The sequence below is a fragment of the Chelon labrosus genome, assembly GCF_963514085.1.
Source record: "Chelon labrosus genome assembly, chromosome: 3".
Classification (NCBI taxonomy): domain Eukaryota; kingdom Metazoa; phylum Chordata; class Actinopteri; order Mugiliformes; family Mugilidae; genus Chelon; species Chelon labrosus.
Window position 1 is genome coordinate 27,455,133 of NC_140339.1, and position 16,951 is coordinate 27,472,083.

Consider the following 16,951-nt stretch of genomic DNA (forward strand, 5'->3'; position numbering starts at 1 on the left):
ATTTATTATTTATCCTTTTAATACTACCATATTTAGCTTGACTACTGAAATCTGAGACACTTCTCAACTGTCCCACTGACGAGTACTTAGGTTGGCACAATCTAGGATCACGAGACAGTCAATGCCTGAAATTTCAGAATGATTCTCTGTGCTACAAATCAAAATTTCTTGAGGTTAGTCAAAACATGAGACATTTTATTGTCATTGCAGGCTGTACAACAGAATAAAGTGGGATGACTCTCAAGTTCACGAGGACAGCAAGGACGAGATGAGAGCTTAATTTTTAAAGTAAGCACAGTCAAGGGTAGTAAAAACTCTAAACATAAAAGTAACAAATTGAGCATGAAGGGAGGTAATGCTCACACTGTTAATAGGGACAGCAGGAGCAGCTTAGAGTGCAAAAAAAGAACACACAACAAAAACTAACAGAACGTAACAGCGCATAGCAAGTTCATGCAACAACATAACGCAAACAGCAGCACAATCAACAAAGCAATCTTGTTAAATAAATATTTGAGATGCAAGAGCTACAACTGTATTAAAGACACAAAAAATGCAAAATGCAAATTGTTCCCTTTGTTTATTTGGACAATGGCAAATTCGATCAAATACAAAAGTGCATCTACGCTTAGAAAATACTCTTACATACTCGAGTCCACAGACAAAACCGCCATCAAATCTGTTAAAAAAGCGCTGAATAAAAAAAGAAGAAAATCTTCATGTATGAGTATGATTCCGACTGCAAGGAATGCCACTAATGTCATGTAAAAGTGAATTGTAAGAGGTGTTAGTGACAGCTGCTACAAGCACTTTATTCTGGGCAATGTACAATATCAGTATGAAAAAATATCACAAGTTAAAAAAAAAATAAAAAATGTAATCTGAGCAATCTGAATGGTCGATATACAGTACATATGCTGCAGTAAAATAAAGTCCAGTATAAATTCCCTCTCAGCACATTTTAGTTATTTTTCCTTTATACTTTTTCTCTGTATTTTTAACTTTTTAATACTTTCTATGCAAGGCTTGCTACTGAATACTGAGTTTCCCACAGGATCAATAAAGTATGTATCTATCTATCTATCTGTCTATCTATCTATCTTTTAAATGTATTTACAATATAGATTTATTAGGTAATTATTAATTCTCAAGGTTTCAAGTAACGTAAAGAAACCCCTACAGAGTGGAATATCTCTCTACACATTGACTTTACAATGGTGATATAAATTTCACAATTTACAGCTGGAAAAATCTTTTTAAACGATCAGGTCTGTGGTTTCAGACAGAAGAAGACTAATTCACTCAGGCTCTCGTTTCTACTGTTGACTGTAAAGTACCTTTAATTCTTATTAACTAAGTCATGAATAGGCCTTTCTGACACCTTTCCATCCTTCTACACTGAATGTAACTCTCCCTCCAGCATCATACCAACTGTATGTGGAAAAATCCAAAGACTGACAGGCCCTTTTAAGCTTAAGAGACTGAACAATGGGTCAAATCAATCAATCTGCCATGCTTACATTCACCAGCTCTTCCTTTTGCTTGGGTTGTTTGCCAGTTTCAGTTTCTTGACTTCCCTGAGGACATGGTCGGCCTTCTTCAGCTTCTCCATGGCTTTAGCAAGCAGATCCTCTGTCGTGTCACCCCCTTCACATTCCCCCCGCGCCTGGGACACTCTGCTCTGGAGCTCACTCGTCTTTTCTATCTCCAGAGCCACTTCAGTCTCAAGTTTCGTGGTAACATCACTAGGAGGTCTGGCGCTTCGAGGCCTAGGTTTGCCAGGTGGTTTGGCGGGAGACTCAGAAAGCAAATCTCCAATAGAGGCTGATCTAACCTTGGCTGAGGGTTTGAGAGGAACGATGGGCAGTGACTGCAAAGAAGGAGCGATCTTCGGGCTAACCTGCAGTTTGGTTACGGCCTGCGGCATCCTTGTATTGACTGACGTCTGAATGTCCTCACTGGTGTCCAGCACATCCAGACCAGCGTGGCTTCCCCTGAGTGCAGCTGTGGAAGTTGCCAGTGTGTCTTCACTCCCAGAGCTCTCGTCATCTGAGTGCTGACCACTGTCTACAGATTTTTCCTCTGCCTTTTTTTTCTTTTCCCCAGACAAGTGACAGAGCAGTGGACTTGAGTTGAGGCTGTCAGTGAGTGGTTCATTCAGAGAACAGACTTCACTCTTGGGGAGAGCCTCTTCTGTCTCAAGAGAACCGGCTGAGCTATCTGAGGCAGCAGAGTCTGGTTCCTTACTAGGTTGACTTATAGCTGAGCAGGTTTCAATGTGCTGCGTGTCAGGCTCAACAATGCTCTCAGGCTTTTCCTTGAAGTCCGTAAGAGGACTGGGGCTTTTTCTCAGTGGCTCTGTGGATATATGTGGCTCACTGTCGAATGTCTTTATTTCACTGCTTACTGTCTCCCCTGATTTGTCTTTAGAAGCCTCTCCCTCCGTACTGGGACTCTCAGATCCCTCATCTCTGACACCAGAAAGAGCTTCTCTAGAAAGCGATTGATCTGCTTCAGCTGTTTCCCAAGCTATTCCCTTGCTTTCCTTCCTATTCTTGTCTTCCTTTTTCGTATTCTCATTGGCTGTGTCTTGAACCTGTTGGTCTGGATGGGTGGGCTTCTTCTCTTTGGATGGAGGGGCGGGCGGATGGGGGTTTGGCTTGGACTGTGAGGCTTCTGCTGTGGAGCCGCTAGAAGGTTTACTTGGAGGAGTTGGTGGAGGACCTGTCTTTTTCTTGGCATTGGGACTCATTTCAGACGCCGTCTCAGGTTCCGCCTTCTCAGTAGTTTCTTCAGCAGGTGAGAGACTGGGCTTGACTTCTTTAGATGGAGGCATAGGTGGCTTCAAGACCTTAAAAACATAAAATCATAATTTATAGACTGACATCTAAACAGAAAGACAAATATTTCTGGACTGCATAATTGTGATGGTTGTATGTTCGCTCATTTTACTAACCTTTTTCTCTGGAACATCGACATTGTCAGGAGGTTCTTCAGGTGGTGGACTGGATTTGGCCCCTTTGTTAGGTGGCATGGGAGGTTTGATGACCTTTTTCTGAGTGCTGATCTCTGGCTCAGTCTCAGCCTTCTCCTCAGCAATCAACTCTAATTTTTTCTCTGCAGGTTCACTGGTACTGGACTGTGCTTTTGGAACTGTGGCGTCCTCTTTGAGGGTTTGAGTGCCATCAGTGGCACCATTAGGCATTACAGCAGCCTCAAGATCAAGATCCAAGCGCAGGATACCCTCAGAAGACACACCGGCTACCTAGAGGCCAAAAGATATACACATAAAGATAATGAATACTTCACAAGTTATAGTGTATATGTACATACACTGTCTGGCCAAAAAAGAAGTTGCCACCAATAAAAAAAGATCACACACTCTAATATTCCGTCGTGTCATCCTTTAGCTTTGATTACACCACGCATTCACTGTGGCATTGTTTCGATAAGCTTCTGCAATGTCACAAGATTTATTTCCATACAGTGTTGCATTTTTTCCTGTTAGTCTCACTGATAAGCAGTTTTCTTAAGGCTACACAGCTGTTCAGTCCCAATCCCTTGAGCTCCCTTCACATTGTACGTGTGGAAATGCTCTTACTGTCACTATTTAACATTGCCCTGAGTTCTACTGTTGTTTTTTTTCGATCTGATTTCACCAAACGTTTAAGTGATCGGCGATCACAATCAGGATTTTTTTCCGACAACATTTCTTCCTGGAAGACTTCCTGGTTCCTCACTATCCTTCCAGGTTTAATAATGTGACAGTTCCGTTTCTACAATCTCCTTAGATGTTTTCTCTGCTTGATGCATGCCAGTGATTTGACTCTTCTCAAACAGACTAACATATTTTCCACAACCACAGGATGTGTCTTTCAACTGGTTGTTTAAGAAATGAGAAGCTACTCATTGCATCAGTTGGGGTTAAAAATAAGTTGTTGACAGCTGAAAGATAATCACCCATGCAGTAATTATCCAACAGGAAGCTCGTACCTATTTGCTTAGTAAAATCCAGGTGGCGACTTATTTTTGACCAGGCAGTGTACTATTATTAGATATACTGTACATCAATTCAATAATACTTCGCAATTAATGCATTATTGATCACATATTAAATGCACATTTGTTATATTTTATAATTGCACCTTAACCGAACACAGGTGTGGACAATTGGTTGAATGTTATTATTATAGCAACAATCCAACAAAATGACCAGTACCTTCCAGAATATGCTCCAGAATAACCTTAAAGGTACTACATGCTCAAATAACGTTGTGTCAACGTTGCAAACTATCCAGTGGGGTCGGCCTTTGTAGAAGGGAGACGGGCTCTCTGTATCAGCTCTTTGCTTGGCTAACGAGTGGAATTTGAGACTCGATGTACTCTGGTGGCATTCAGTTTACATCAACAAAAACTGTGGTCTTGTCAAGAGAACCATTTGAGGTGAACTTGCCTTTCAAAACACCCTTTTCTTTATCCATTTCTGTTCAAGGAGGTTTGTTGCCATTTACAATGTTACTGCTGCATTGCTTCCTGTTTTCACAAACTACTACGTTATTATTGTGTTAACTTGACAGCGTTCAGTTAATGACAAGACTGATTCTACTGAGTGTGCTTGTGATAGAATTTGAATTTACACCTAGTCACAGTGGCAGTGGAGCTAACCACCAAGTGTCTGTGAGCCATATAATGAATGCACTCCCACATTCAGACATAAGCACAAACCTCTTTCATGTGTATCCTGGTCGGTGGCCTACGGTTACGGTTCCCCTTTGGCCTTGATCGAGTAACATGCTCTAAATTACTGCTTTCATCAATCTTCACCTGTGAAAACATGAAGTCATTTCACCTTTCAAAAAAGCAAGTTTGTATAAAAGCTCAGTAAAGATGACACTGACTGAAATAAAAAGACATTTATGACTATGAATCACGCAGATGTTTACCTCATCAAAGATTTTATTCTTTGCTCGACAAATGCCATCGCTTAGGGCTTTAATCCAGGCCTCCTTCTCCTCTGGATTTGGAGCCTGGAACTTCACATCATGGACCTGACACTCACACAAAGCAGACAACAGTCATTCTAAAATAAGTTTACTGATAACAACTAACATCTGTGAGCATTTTAGGAAAGTATTTAATGTACATTTTTCTGAAGCAGAATATATTACTTTATGACTGACTAAAAATAAAGGTGACTACACAGAAGAGTAGAAGATATTTTAGTGCAGTGTTTTCTTCACATGAGAACCTCTTCCCCTGTTCTGTATTAAGTAAGTAAGCTGTGGTGCGGTAGCCACTGCTTCTGCTGTGCTGCTTTCAGAAAGTCTTTTTAGAATCATTTAGCCACGCATAGCCAGGGCTGAACAGGGTTACCCCGGAGAAAGGGAGAGGCAGCCAAGTGCCTTCAGTTCATTCACAGCACCAGGGAGAACTAACTACCAGCAGATTCAGAATCTAATAATTTAACAAATAAAGCACTGTTTGCAAACGGTGAACGGTGGTATTTCAACTCGCAAAGTTATCCCTTTTTTATTTCTTTATATTCAGAAAATAAAAAAGGTAACAGAAACCAAAACTGTTTTGAAAGACTGCCAGTTGTAACCATAGCAACACTGTATTTAGAAACAGTCCAATTCATTTGTTGTGCTAGCGCTGTAATTTGCAGGCTACGTGTGCAGGAACATCTGATTGAAACCGACTTTGACAGCTCTTCTTGCATTACTTACAAGAATCCATTTTATCATGATCAGCTAACTCGTAACTGAGGTGCCCTTCCATTTGCAAACCAGTAGGAATGTGAGTGTGGAGGTGCATATTTTTTAAGTCCAGTATTCACTCTCTTTTCAGCTCTTTTTTGACCAAATCTGACTCTTCTGTAGAGCTAGTAGAACTTCCAAATGTGCTCACCAGAATGTAACTGTGTGTGTAATTGTGTCTGTAACTATGGGTGTGTTGCTGCTGGGCTGGTAGCGTATGGTGGTTTTATTGGAGGACTGTAATAAAAGCAGATGAAAATGAAAACAAGAGCGAGAGTGAAACCTGAACCAGTCTGAAACAGTAGTTGCGGGACAATTCTCATTTCCTATTATATACATACTGATCAGGCCTAGCATTATGACCACCTTCCTAACATTGTGTAGGCCTTTGGGTCCTATGGGTTGAGGGGAGGGGCCTCCGTGGATCATCCCACAGATACTTGATCAGTTTGGGATCTAGGGAATTTGGAGGCCAGGTCAACACCTTGTGCTGTTCTTCATGTTCTTTGAATTGTTCCTAAACCGTTTTTGTGTGTGTGTCTGTGTCATTGCTATGGGGTTGGGGTGCCTGGTCTGGTCTAGGTGGGTGGTACATGTCTAAGTAACATCCACATAAATGCCAGCTCCAAAAGTTTCCCAGCAGAACACTGTGTTGTCACAAGATGGTCAATGGTATTCACTTCTTCTGTCAGTGGTTTTAATGCTGTAGCTGATCGGTGAACATATATACAGCATAAATGTCATGATCAGTATTTGGCTTGCTAAACGCCCTCAGCTCTGCTGGGATCAGCATAGAACAACTGATGGGAACCAATTTGTTAAACATGACTGATTTGCCTACTTTTTCTGCCTGATCTATCATACTTATTTCGCGTTCACATAACACAGCTACATGCTTCCCGTAAATAGAGCAACAATCAGTAATCTCACATAGGGCCAATTAATTCCTCAAACGTTTCAAATATGCAACCTCATATCGTTTACATGTGAGCAGCATCCTCTCAAACAGCATGTTGTATTTTAAATTTATGCAAGTTCTACTAGCAGCCCACCTTATTTCCAGACTTGGCTGATCGTATTAATACCAATCTGTGCTTCTTCTTGAATGGACTCTTTAGTTCGTGACATTTATCGTAGTTTTCCAGGTCAACCCTCTCCAAGCAGTTCTCCAGGTCCTGCAACACAATTAAATGATAAAGCTGACATCATCTTAGCTTTTAATCATGTTAACAAATCTTGGAGGAGAGAACACTGTATTATATGTATATATATAGAAAAGCCTTCTGTGAAAAGCCTTCTGTGGTTTCATGGAAGCATAATAGGAAATAACACTGTAAGAGTTCCATGTCAGTGTTGACATAAACCTAGTCAGAAATGCACAGTGTACCTCATTTTCATACACCACGATCTCTGTCTTCTCCACACGAATGTAGCGGTCTTTGTAGCTTGCCAAAAGTCTGCCAGGGGCCTTCTTCACCCAGCCAGCCTTACCCAGGAACTTTGGCTCTTTATGCTGGGCTGGGTCCTCTTTCACACCCTGCAGTGATACAGAGGAAGGAAGTTACACTCAAAACACAGCCTGCTAGCAGAGTGCAGATGGTTATGATATTGTCACTTTCATTTGTCAGCGTTACTAAATAGATGCACTTATTGGACCTGTAAAAGAACAAGACTGAGCCACTGAACTGGTAATGTTCTGCAGCAATATCATTAAGAGCTAAAAGGAATGTCCTGTATCTTAAAAGCGCACAGCACACAGAGACAGAGGACTGAATATGTCATGGCTACTGAATTTACCACATAATAAAATAAAGTGTTGTGGTCCCGGAGATGGTCGCGTAACATTCAGCAAACCAAGACTCTAGGTTCAGGTTACATTACATCAACATCCCCTTGGCCCGCAACTGTGAACTGTGTCTTCATTCAGCATGTCTACTGAGATGGCAACAGGGCCATTAGGCTATCTATCTATCTATCTATCTATCGATCTATCTGTCTAGTCCAGGAGCATGCATGTGCCAATGTGATAAAACAGTCTTAACGTTTTTTTTTTTTTGTGTGTGTGTGTGTGTGTGTGTGTTAGAAAGCCTCTAAGAAATCGCAGTTGGACCCCTACTGATTTCCCAAAATGTATTTAGGAATATCCTTTGATCAAAACATAGACTAAAATACTATCTGGGTCCCTAAGAAGTACCCACTTAGTTTGCTGATCTTGCTCACGCACTGACAGCAGTGACAAATGTAACTGCTTGTTGCAGGGGATAAATCCGATGACATTTAAGCAAGTATCTCTGCGACACGGTGTCGATCATGTAAATGTCAGCAAACTACCAATAGGAAATCAACTCTTAATAATGATTTCTTCCTGTTTTGATACCTACATGTTTTGACAGAATCTAATGAATGTTTTCATGTTCAAAATGAAATCATATTATCTTTAAGGGTCTGGGGAAGTGTGAACAATCATTTCCTGATTTTAAGCAGAAGCTGCTTTTCATTTACAAAGCCCTGCCCCCAACTACTCCCAAATAAAACCCATAAGACATGTTTTTTTCATTGCTGAGGCTGAGTAGATATGTCTCCATCGTGGGAGCTTGAGCAAGACGTTATGCGTGTGTGCTGGTGTGAGCGAATGGGTAGAAGTGCCATATACCATTTCATGTTTTGTTCCATCACTATTTCTGTACAGATGGGCGTTGAGTGACACCAAGTCACTACTGATCACATAGTAGCCTAAAGGGCACTCTACTCTCATATAGGAATGAAAACATCACCTGACACTGCCACTATTAATGAAACAGTAAACAGCATACAAGGGAACCGAAACATAGTGAAAAAGGTACAGGCTGCTGCAGTCACACATAACATCAGTGTGTTTTAGGAATGGAAGCAGATATAAGATACAGTTCACTTCAAACAGTTAGTTCTCCAGTCACTCCTCTGCATCAGCTGCTTTAATTCTGCTTTCCTGTAATGTCACTATCTAGTTTTGTTGTTCAAGGACAATTTTGAGGAACTTACGACTTTAGTGCTCTTATATTGTGGAATTCACGTCAAGATTTTAGAGCATTACTTTTATTTGACAGTTGTATTAGTTACTTCACAAACAATACAAGGGGTCTTCTGAAGTTCCACTGGGCATTTTGATGCTTGTTCCACTCAAACTGAGTCACCTTTGTGACTGATGTGAATCCAAGCGAACTACGCCACTGCTGTTGACCACCATGCAGTATGACCACACAAAGTATACACACACTATGGGAGTAACAACTTCGCAGATCATGACACGAGTTTTTCGCAATGACTAAATCTCCAACAAGTACAGGTGTCTGCAAAACTCATATCTGCTGGATGAGCTTTCACAGGATGCGCTCTTTGCTTTCAAAGTTATTTTTGCAGGCGTTTTATTTGATAAGTAGTAGTGGAGAGCGGCAGGAAGTGACAGGGTGAGAGAGGGGGGAGGACAAGTGCACAAGCTGCAATCAAACCTGCACTACTGCAGTGAGCACTGTGTCCTCAGTTTAGCGGACAGCCAGTCAACCAGGCGAGCTGTCAGGATGCCTCATACCTTTTACTTCTCTGTTTATCCACTTTCACAGTGACTACAACTGTGTCTCAACTTGGCATAGCTGCAAAGAATAGGAACACCGAACAGGGAGGAAAGACTGCCATAGACTAGAGAAGGACACAAATGAAAAGCTATTTCTTCATAATAAAATGCTAGCACGACTAGAGTTAGTTCTTCATTGTGCAATCCAGAAAAGCCTTAGCATGCCATTCATATGGAAGAATGAGGAAAAATGCACTAGTGCCAGGTGGAACACTTCAGTACCATTGCAACACAGCAGTGGTGAGAGGTTTCCATTACTCAAGCCTCAGCCGGCTACTTCAGCAGTGTGATATCAAATGGTACGTTACAGGGCTCCAATTTTGGACTCACAGGAAGTCTGCTCTACACTAAGGCCTCAAAAACCTAACCAAAGCCTTTACCTAAAATTGTCCACAGATGCTTGTGTGATCTATAGGCTCTCTTATCTGTGGTACTGTGGTGAGCATTAAAATGGGTCAACTGTCACCTACCGCTGTGCTAATATGATGTGGGGGGGGGGAGATATAAAGCAACTGAACAATTATATTATGCAAAGCAAAGCTATGACATGGAAGAAGAGAGGAGCAGAAAGCAAAGTGTAGGGCTTTATGGAAGAGAACACCTTAGCACACATGTTTCTGATGAAGTTTTAGCTCGGGGAACATCTGGCATTCATTGATTTTCCCACTGACCGGCCCAGCTTTAACTCACCACAAACCTCACTGGAGCTCACATGTTACTCCCCCCTAACCCCTTACAAGTCAAGCTGGGAGAAGACAGCGGGGCAGAACCAATATATTGTTCGGTTGGTGTTACAAGCCTGTTCTTATCCTAAAATCAAACACAATGTATTACCACTAATACAAACCACACAAAAAGCCTGTATGGGAAGGAAGTTCTGATTCTGACACAAGTGAAAAATGGTTGGAATGCTCTTCTCTATGTAGATCCCAGTCAAATCTGCTGCAATAAATGATGGAGGTAACATAATTATGGGGCTAATAAAACTGCCCATACTACTACTACTACTACTATCTGAAAATTCATTGCTCAGTTGTAGTTTATTGTGCTGATCTGCTTTATGTTTGTAGGCAATTAAAGCAATGTACACTATGTTGTGCTGAAAACAAGGCCCATATTCTACATACCACACCACAGACCACAGGTCGGTCCTAAAAATAGGATTATGTCGCTGTCATTAAATGCAAATGTTGTCCACTTTATGCTCAGTAGTCCGCTGTTCTCAGAATCAGACACATACAATACACCAAAGCAAAGCTGTATGTAGTGAAGACAGGGAAGCTTTTTCACAGAACTGTAAGAGTTCAACCGTAAGAGTTCACATGTTATAAGGCCTAAAAAGGGAACCTGATGTGACTGTGTGACTATTTTTTGAGATCAAATACCAAAACATGGAGGAAATCTATTTTTATTGCTCTGTCAATCCGCCTCAGAACATTTATGCACATGTAACATTGCACAGGAACACCCACACTCTTCCTTTAATGATAGAGTCTCATTGCCTGTCCTTCACCTTAGATACATTTATATTACAAACAACTAAATGGAACTCACAGGAAAATAACTTAACTCAACACAAAAAGCTGAATCTTATCAGCATTACAAACTTATAGTTTGGCTAAGGTCTGCAGTTGATATAGTTTTACCATCTATTATCAAGAATCAAGAATCAAGTGTGAGAAACACCCAGAGGAACATTTAGAAACAGAACGTTAAGCAATCACCTACAGTATGTATTTTATCTTCTACAGAGACATGCTTAGCAGCTAGCCCAGTGTCCCCATGCCCTTGAAATGAAAGACAGTCAGGCTAAAGGACAAAAAAGAAGTGCTACTATTATACATATCGCCTTTCCATTTTTAGAGTATAGAGAGTAGTTCTTGCTCTGCGTCTACACTAACGTAAGTACCGTTTCAGTCAGTATTAAAACACAGATGTATGCAGTTCAGGGCACACCACACCGTGATGGATTCACAAAGACAGAAATATGCACGTACATTCTTTTCATCAAGATGCATGCACCCAATTTCTGTTTTTCCGTTCAATTGCCAAAATGAGTGCGTGTTTCCCCTCCCAATATCATCATTAAATCCAAATGCTGTTGCGTAGGATCGTTACACACAGTCATGGTTATTTTCGACTTTAATTCATCCCACGCACCTGTACACAATCATCACAGTAATAACTCTGTCATTGAGTATTAAATGTCAGAAGGATGTGCAGGATGTGCAGAGACTAATCTATAAAGCTCATCTGTGCCTAGACAAGTTAGACTAGCGAGACAAATTACTTGTCCATATGTCTGAAAGTAAATGCCAAGTCCTGCAGTATAGCTCGTGCCATTCCAAAGCATTATATTAATTATATGAATCAACAAAGAAACATGAGACTAATGGTTATTGTATTTTACAGTCCATCAAGTAGGTAGGCATGTCCGATGCCTCTAAATGCTGTGATACCCATGAAAGTGTTGCAGTGTGAAAGACACAGGCAAACTCACAAAAAACACTTTCTCATTCAGCACACACGAAAAACAAACATGATAGCTTCTGAGTCTGATGGGAAATTCGTTCACGCCCACTGTGTGCAGAGCTGCAACAATTAACTGATTAATCAATGATCATGATTAACACTATTTACACAGAACTATTTGTTATAGGATATTCTCAGCCTCTATTCTTGGGCTGTCATTTCAAACATACATATCAAACAGCGCACTATTTTGGTAACGGATAGTGCCTTTCAGTCATTTTTCCAGAAAACACTGGAGGCAGTTATTTTTTTTAATTTCTAAAGAAATGTTTTCTTTAATTCAGTCTAATAAAACGGGCAGTGGAAGAATGCACATTTACTCAAAAGTACAATTTTGCATTGCACTACATTTATCAGACAAGTTTTTTTTTGCATTTAAAATATATGGAGTCCATATAAAATATTTGGATCGTTATAAATTAAACTTCCACTGTAGACAATCAGGTTACTTAAAATTGGGTAGCATTTTGGAGTCCATGATTATATTACTGTGATTATTATATTATAATAATAATAATTATAATACTGATAGTTGCGTCATTGTGTTATTTTTAGCTTTCGTTATCTTTTACTCCTGCTCTTCATTAGCGTTGCTCATTACACAACACTAGGCTCAGGCTGGTCTAGAGTATAGGCTTTTACTCTTCGTACGGATATCTCAACCTGACGTTGACGCCCACCTTAGCGTCGCATAAGGAAACAGAAGCTGTACCTGGCAATTTCTGTTTAATCCTTCTAACAGAAAGAACCATCAACCAGATCTTCCAAAATAACTTTAAGCTCATTTTTCCACTGTTTGAGTAGTTGTTGTCTGTATAAAACAATCACACACCCAGGAACTCACATGCCTTCACAAAAAGGACTTTTTCATAAAGTCACTTTCCCAGAAACTGCCAGCAGTGCTCCAGCATGACGATGGGCACACACATCCACTATGTGGCAGAGGCTGGGTCATCGTGAGAGAGAGTGAATTGTTTTCTGCCGAACACATAATGTGTCCGTCTGTTTCCTCTACGCCGAACAAGTCAAGCAGACATGTCACACTATGCACCGTAGGTCAGCGGGATGAATATGAAGGGATGACTCACAGAGCTGAGACACAGAGTTTTTGTGGGTGAAAGATAAAGGAGGCAGAGTGAAGAGGAGAATGGGAAATTACAAATTAAATCCATAAGACCATGACGAGAGGGAGGGGGAACATTTGTCACCGGATGGCCAGTCGAGTGGCGGCCTACGTGATTACACTAACACACTTTACAGTCATTTACAACACTTGTTTCAGTTCACCTTTACAAAAACATCTCAACATTCTCCAAACTGCAAAGGCTGTACACTGCAGTTATTGTCCACATTTGCTCAAATATTCAATTACATATAGACATATTTGTGTAACAACAACATCATAGTCCTTAATGACCTGTCTTCATTCAACAAGTTTATAAACTGCAGAATAAATAAAACTCAACTTTATTATTTCTGAATACTGGTATCATCCACTGATTCCTTTTCAGAGAATTTCAGTGCCGCCTCCCTCACTCATCAGCAGTTCCAGCCAAACTGGACATCATTTTTCTCACATCACAGACTTTCTACATGGTTCCAGGTTTAAAGCAAACAACTCAGTCTGCACTATTCAATCACACATTTTGCCACTTTCATGAGTGCGAGACATTGTTAGATGAGGTTACATTTTCACAGAGTAACAGCTGTTTTGTTTGTGTCACTTTGCTCACGGCAAATCAAACGATTCTACATGTCACAACTTTTAATTTAAATCTGGTCAAGTCTCAGCTATTACGTGCCTCGCTTTCTTCACTACGCCTGTGAGAATGAAGGACGTATTTTTAAAGTCAAAAGTAGGTGAGTTGAGCTAGTGAAAAACAAACACTGCATTTAATTATGACGATCTGACTACTTTTAACAAGTGTTCCACTCAAAGGGCGGGGTACTACACATATGAAGGCATGCTGCTGTGTGAAAGGTAGCAGTCCGTCTCCGCTTGACTTCCCTTTTCTAGCAAAGTGGCTTCCTCAAAATGTCAAATTCTCACAGAGGCCCGTGGCTCATCATTGGCTGTACATGTGAAAAACCAGACTGGTCCATGCCTAATGATAACGCTTAGCAGCAAACGTGGTGTATTAAACAGATGCCACACATTCTGTTCTCTGAACCTGCAAAACAATCACAATTCAGGTTTGTGTTATTGAAACAGTAAAGGTCTCTCTCGAACATGCAACGTTTCTCAGAACTGACCTGGTCCGTTGGACCATTTATAAACAACAATTTTTGGCCAATTTCTTCTCAACTGATTACTATATACTGTACGCTTCTTTTCAGAATCCATGGGCAGTGGACCACATTCATATCAAATACTGCGATGTAGAAACTTTCAAGATGGGTTGACCCCGGAGGACAATAGGAAGAGAAACTTTCACACAGATACAGATTTGACTAAATGTCCATCCAAGTCTCCTCTTTACTTAACATAATAGACTTCAGACGTGATTCCCCCACTAGAGCAGTGCCTCCCTCTGGTCTGGCTCTCCCTCCACCATGAGCCTTCACAGCGGTAGAAGCCAGCACTTTTGTTGCAATGCAATTCACTTTTAGCGCAAAACGTGGCTTAAGAGAACACCGCACTGACCAAAAAACTGTCCTGACGAAATCGAAACGTGGGTGTCCTTGCATCAACGAGTAGCACTACATGAAAAAATGGAGGATTTTTAAACGGAGTTCAACCACAAGTTTCTGGTGGACTGAGCCACACGTTAAGGGAAACGGATCGACAGGTGGAGAGGCGCTTGAAAGTTTACTGGATCCGTGTGCAGCAGGCAGCACCCATCTCCTCCTAACTTCTCTCTCCTTACTTTTACATCGGGCTGCCGAAATCTGTCGCTTCGACTCCGCAGTGCTACTTCTAGGTCAGCTTTGCTCTAATAAGTTGGTCGCGCCCTTTGCAGATGAGTTCACTCTGTCGAGGTTTCTATCATCACGGTGGATTCACTCTGTCCCAACTAAGACCATCCCCGATAAAGACGGGTGTAACTGTCAGAGTTGAAGAAATAAATAAATAAAACAACAACAACAAGACAAGAAGACGCTTAGACTGGAGTGACAACTTACATCTTCCATGATAAAGGACCAGTATCCGTTATATGGTTGTTGACTAGCTCAGAATTACTCGACGTCGTTCTTCTTCTCGCCAGAAAAAACTCTAACTCGTCGCCCGTCGGTCGGCAGCTGAAACATTTCCAGCAGCAACACGTAAATGGAGAAAATAAGGAACTGTGTAGATGTATGTCATCAAGAGTCGCTTCGTTTCCCTCTTTTAGCCTCAGAGAAAAAAAAAAAAAAAAAAGTTCGAAGTTTGGTTTCCGGTTGAAGTCCCTTTACACCACTCTTGAATTGAAAGCTCTGTCGAGGAGGAGCAACGCAGCCGGCAGCCTGGGTCTGAGGCTTCCCTGCTCCAGCTCATCAGCCGGGTTTAGGGGCCACGGTTCGGATGACTTCTGTCTCAGGGAGTCGGGGACAACGCGCAGCCGTAGCATCCCCTGACAGTCACAGAGAGAGACAGGGGTATTTTTTCAGGACTGCGTTTGACATGATCCTCTCAACCCCATTTTATCTTATGCTCACTTAAATATCATAGATACATACCTGTCAAGTTTTGGATTTAAAAATAAGGGAAATTCTCCGGCGCCCGCCGCAAGCAGTCCCACCACCCCAACCAAGCTCCAGTATCCCTTATATCAGGGGAGCCCACATTTTTCTGGCTTGCGAGCTACTTTTACAATGACCAAGTCAAAGTGATCTACCCGTATATATATATATATATATATATATATACATTTTTTTTAATTGTCATATTAATAGTTGTTACAGTGTTAAAAGCTCTATCCATCTTTCCTTTTATTTTTATCAAGAAAAATTGGTGCACTGCACCTTTACAAAAATAGCGCTGTCTCTTTAAGAAAGACGGTAGTCTGGAGTTGTTGCGTGGCTGTGGATGTGTGCCTCTGAACTGAGGGCATGTTGCAACTATAAAGTAAAAATAAAGATGAAGGTTTGTCTTGCTGTTTGTTTTGGAGTTGCAATGGATACATGTTTTAGACTAACATAAAAAAATAAAAAAATAAAAAAAAATTCAATGGCACGCGATCTACCCGCACTACCATCGCGATCTACAGTACCTGTAGTATGCTACTGCAGGTGGCAGTTATCGCGAGGCTAGTGACAGAGCTCAGATTGGGAATATTTTTATTTTATTTTTTTTACTCGGCCCGGGATATTATTATTTTTTAATAACGCATGTTAAAATACGGGAGATTTACGGGAAAATACTAATACGGGAGGACGGCGGGAAAGAAGGGTAAAATACGGGACTTTCCCGGCCAAAACGGGATACTTGACAGGTATGTAGATATAACCCACTACTACACTTCCTGGTGGGTGTGGTTGTAATTTCAGACTGTTTTAAAGATGATTTGTTTTAAATTTGGAGAAGACTATTAGGCCAAAGTCAAACTGAATGCTTTCCTGGACATAGAAGGTGATGGGACCACTTTTAAGACAGGTAGTAACTAGTAAGCTAGTAACTTTATTCATCATTTATAAATCACTGATAAATAGGTATAGGCCTACTATGACCATTAAATTGAACTGTAGCCTATGTATTCTATCTAGCAAATATGCTGTGAATTGACCGCTTTATTTCATTCTTCAGTTTCCAGGGCACCCAGAAGAAACTGTTATAGCCATCCAGCCCTTAAAAAATAAAAATAAAATAAAATAAAAACCACCTGAATATATTAAATTCTTGTGTAATATATTTTATATTTATTATGATCTTTGTCTATGAATAGGATTATTTGCGAGTGCATGCTGTAGAGTGTTTTTTTTTATGTATGCTTGTATTTTATTCTTAACAGCACCGTGGGTGTCGTGCAGTTTCGTTGTATCATATCAGTGAAGGCTTTCTTTCTTTCTTTTCTTTTTCTTTCTATAGAGGCAGGAATAGCACAAAGGTCATGCTGGTGCTCACATTTCATTTCTG

General features: G+C 40.8%; 1 protein-coding gene across 1 annotated transcript; it reads right to left on the bottom strand.

Moving 5' to 3' along the window:
- Nucleotides 1–39: 39 nt before the first annotated feature.
- plekho2 (pleckstrin homology domain containing, family O member 2) lies at nucleotides 40–15,259 on the bottom strand. Its single transcript, XM_084540827.1, has 7 exons — nucleotides 15,022–15,259; nucleotides 7,144–7,293; nucleotides 6,809–6,931; nucleotides 4,944–5,048; nucleotides 4,726–4,824; nucleotides 2,957–3,265; nucleotides 40–2,851 (listed from the first exon to the last, which is right to left on the bottom strand). The coding sequence occupies exons 1-7, from the start codon at nucleotides 15,028–15,030 to the stop codon at nucleotides 1,523–1,525; spliced, it is 2,124 nt and encodes a 707-aa protein (XP_084396953.1). The 5' UTR covers nucleotides 15,031–15,259; the 3' UTR covers nucleotides 40–1,522.
- Nucleotides 15,260–16,951: the final 1,692 nt, after the last annotated feature.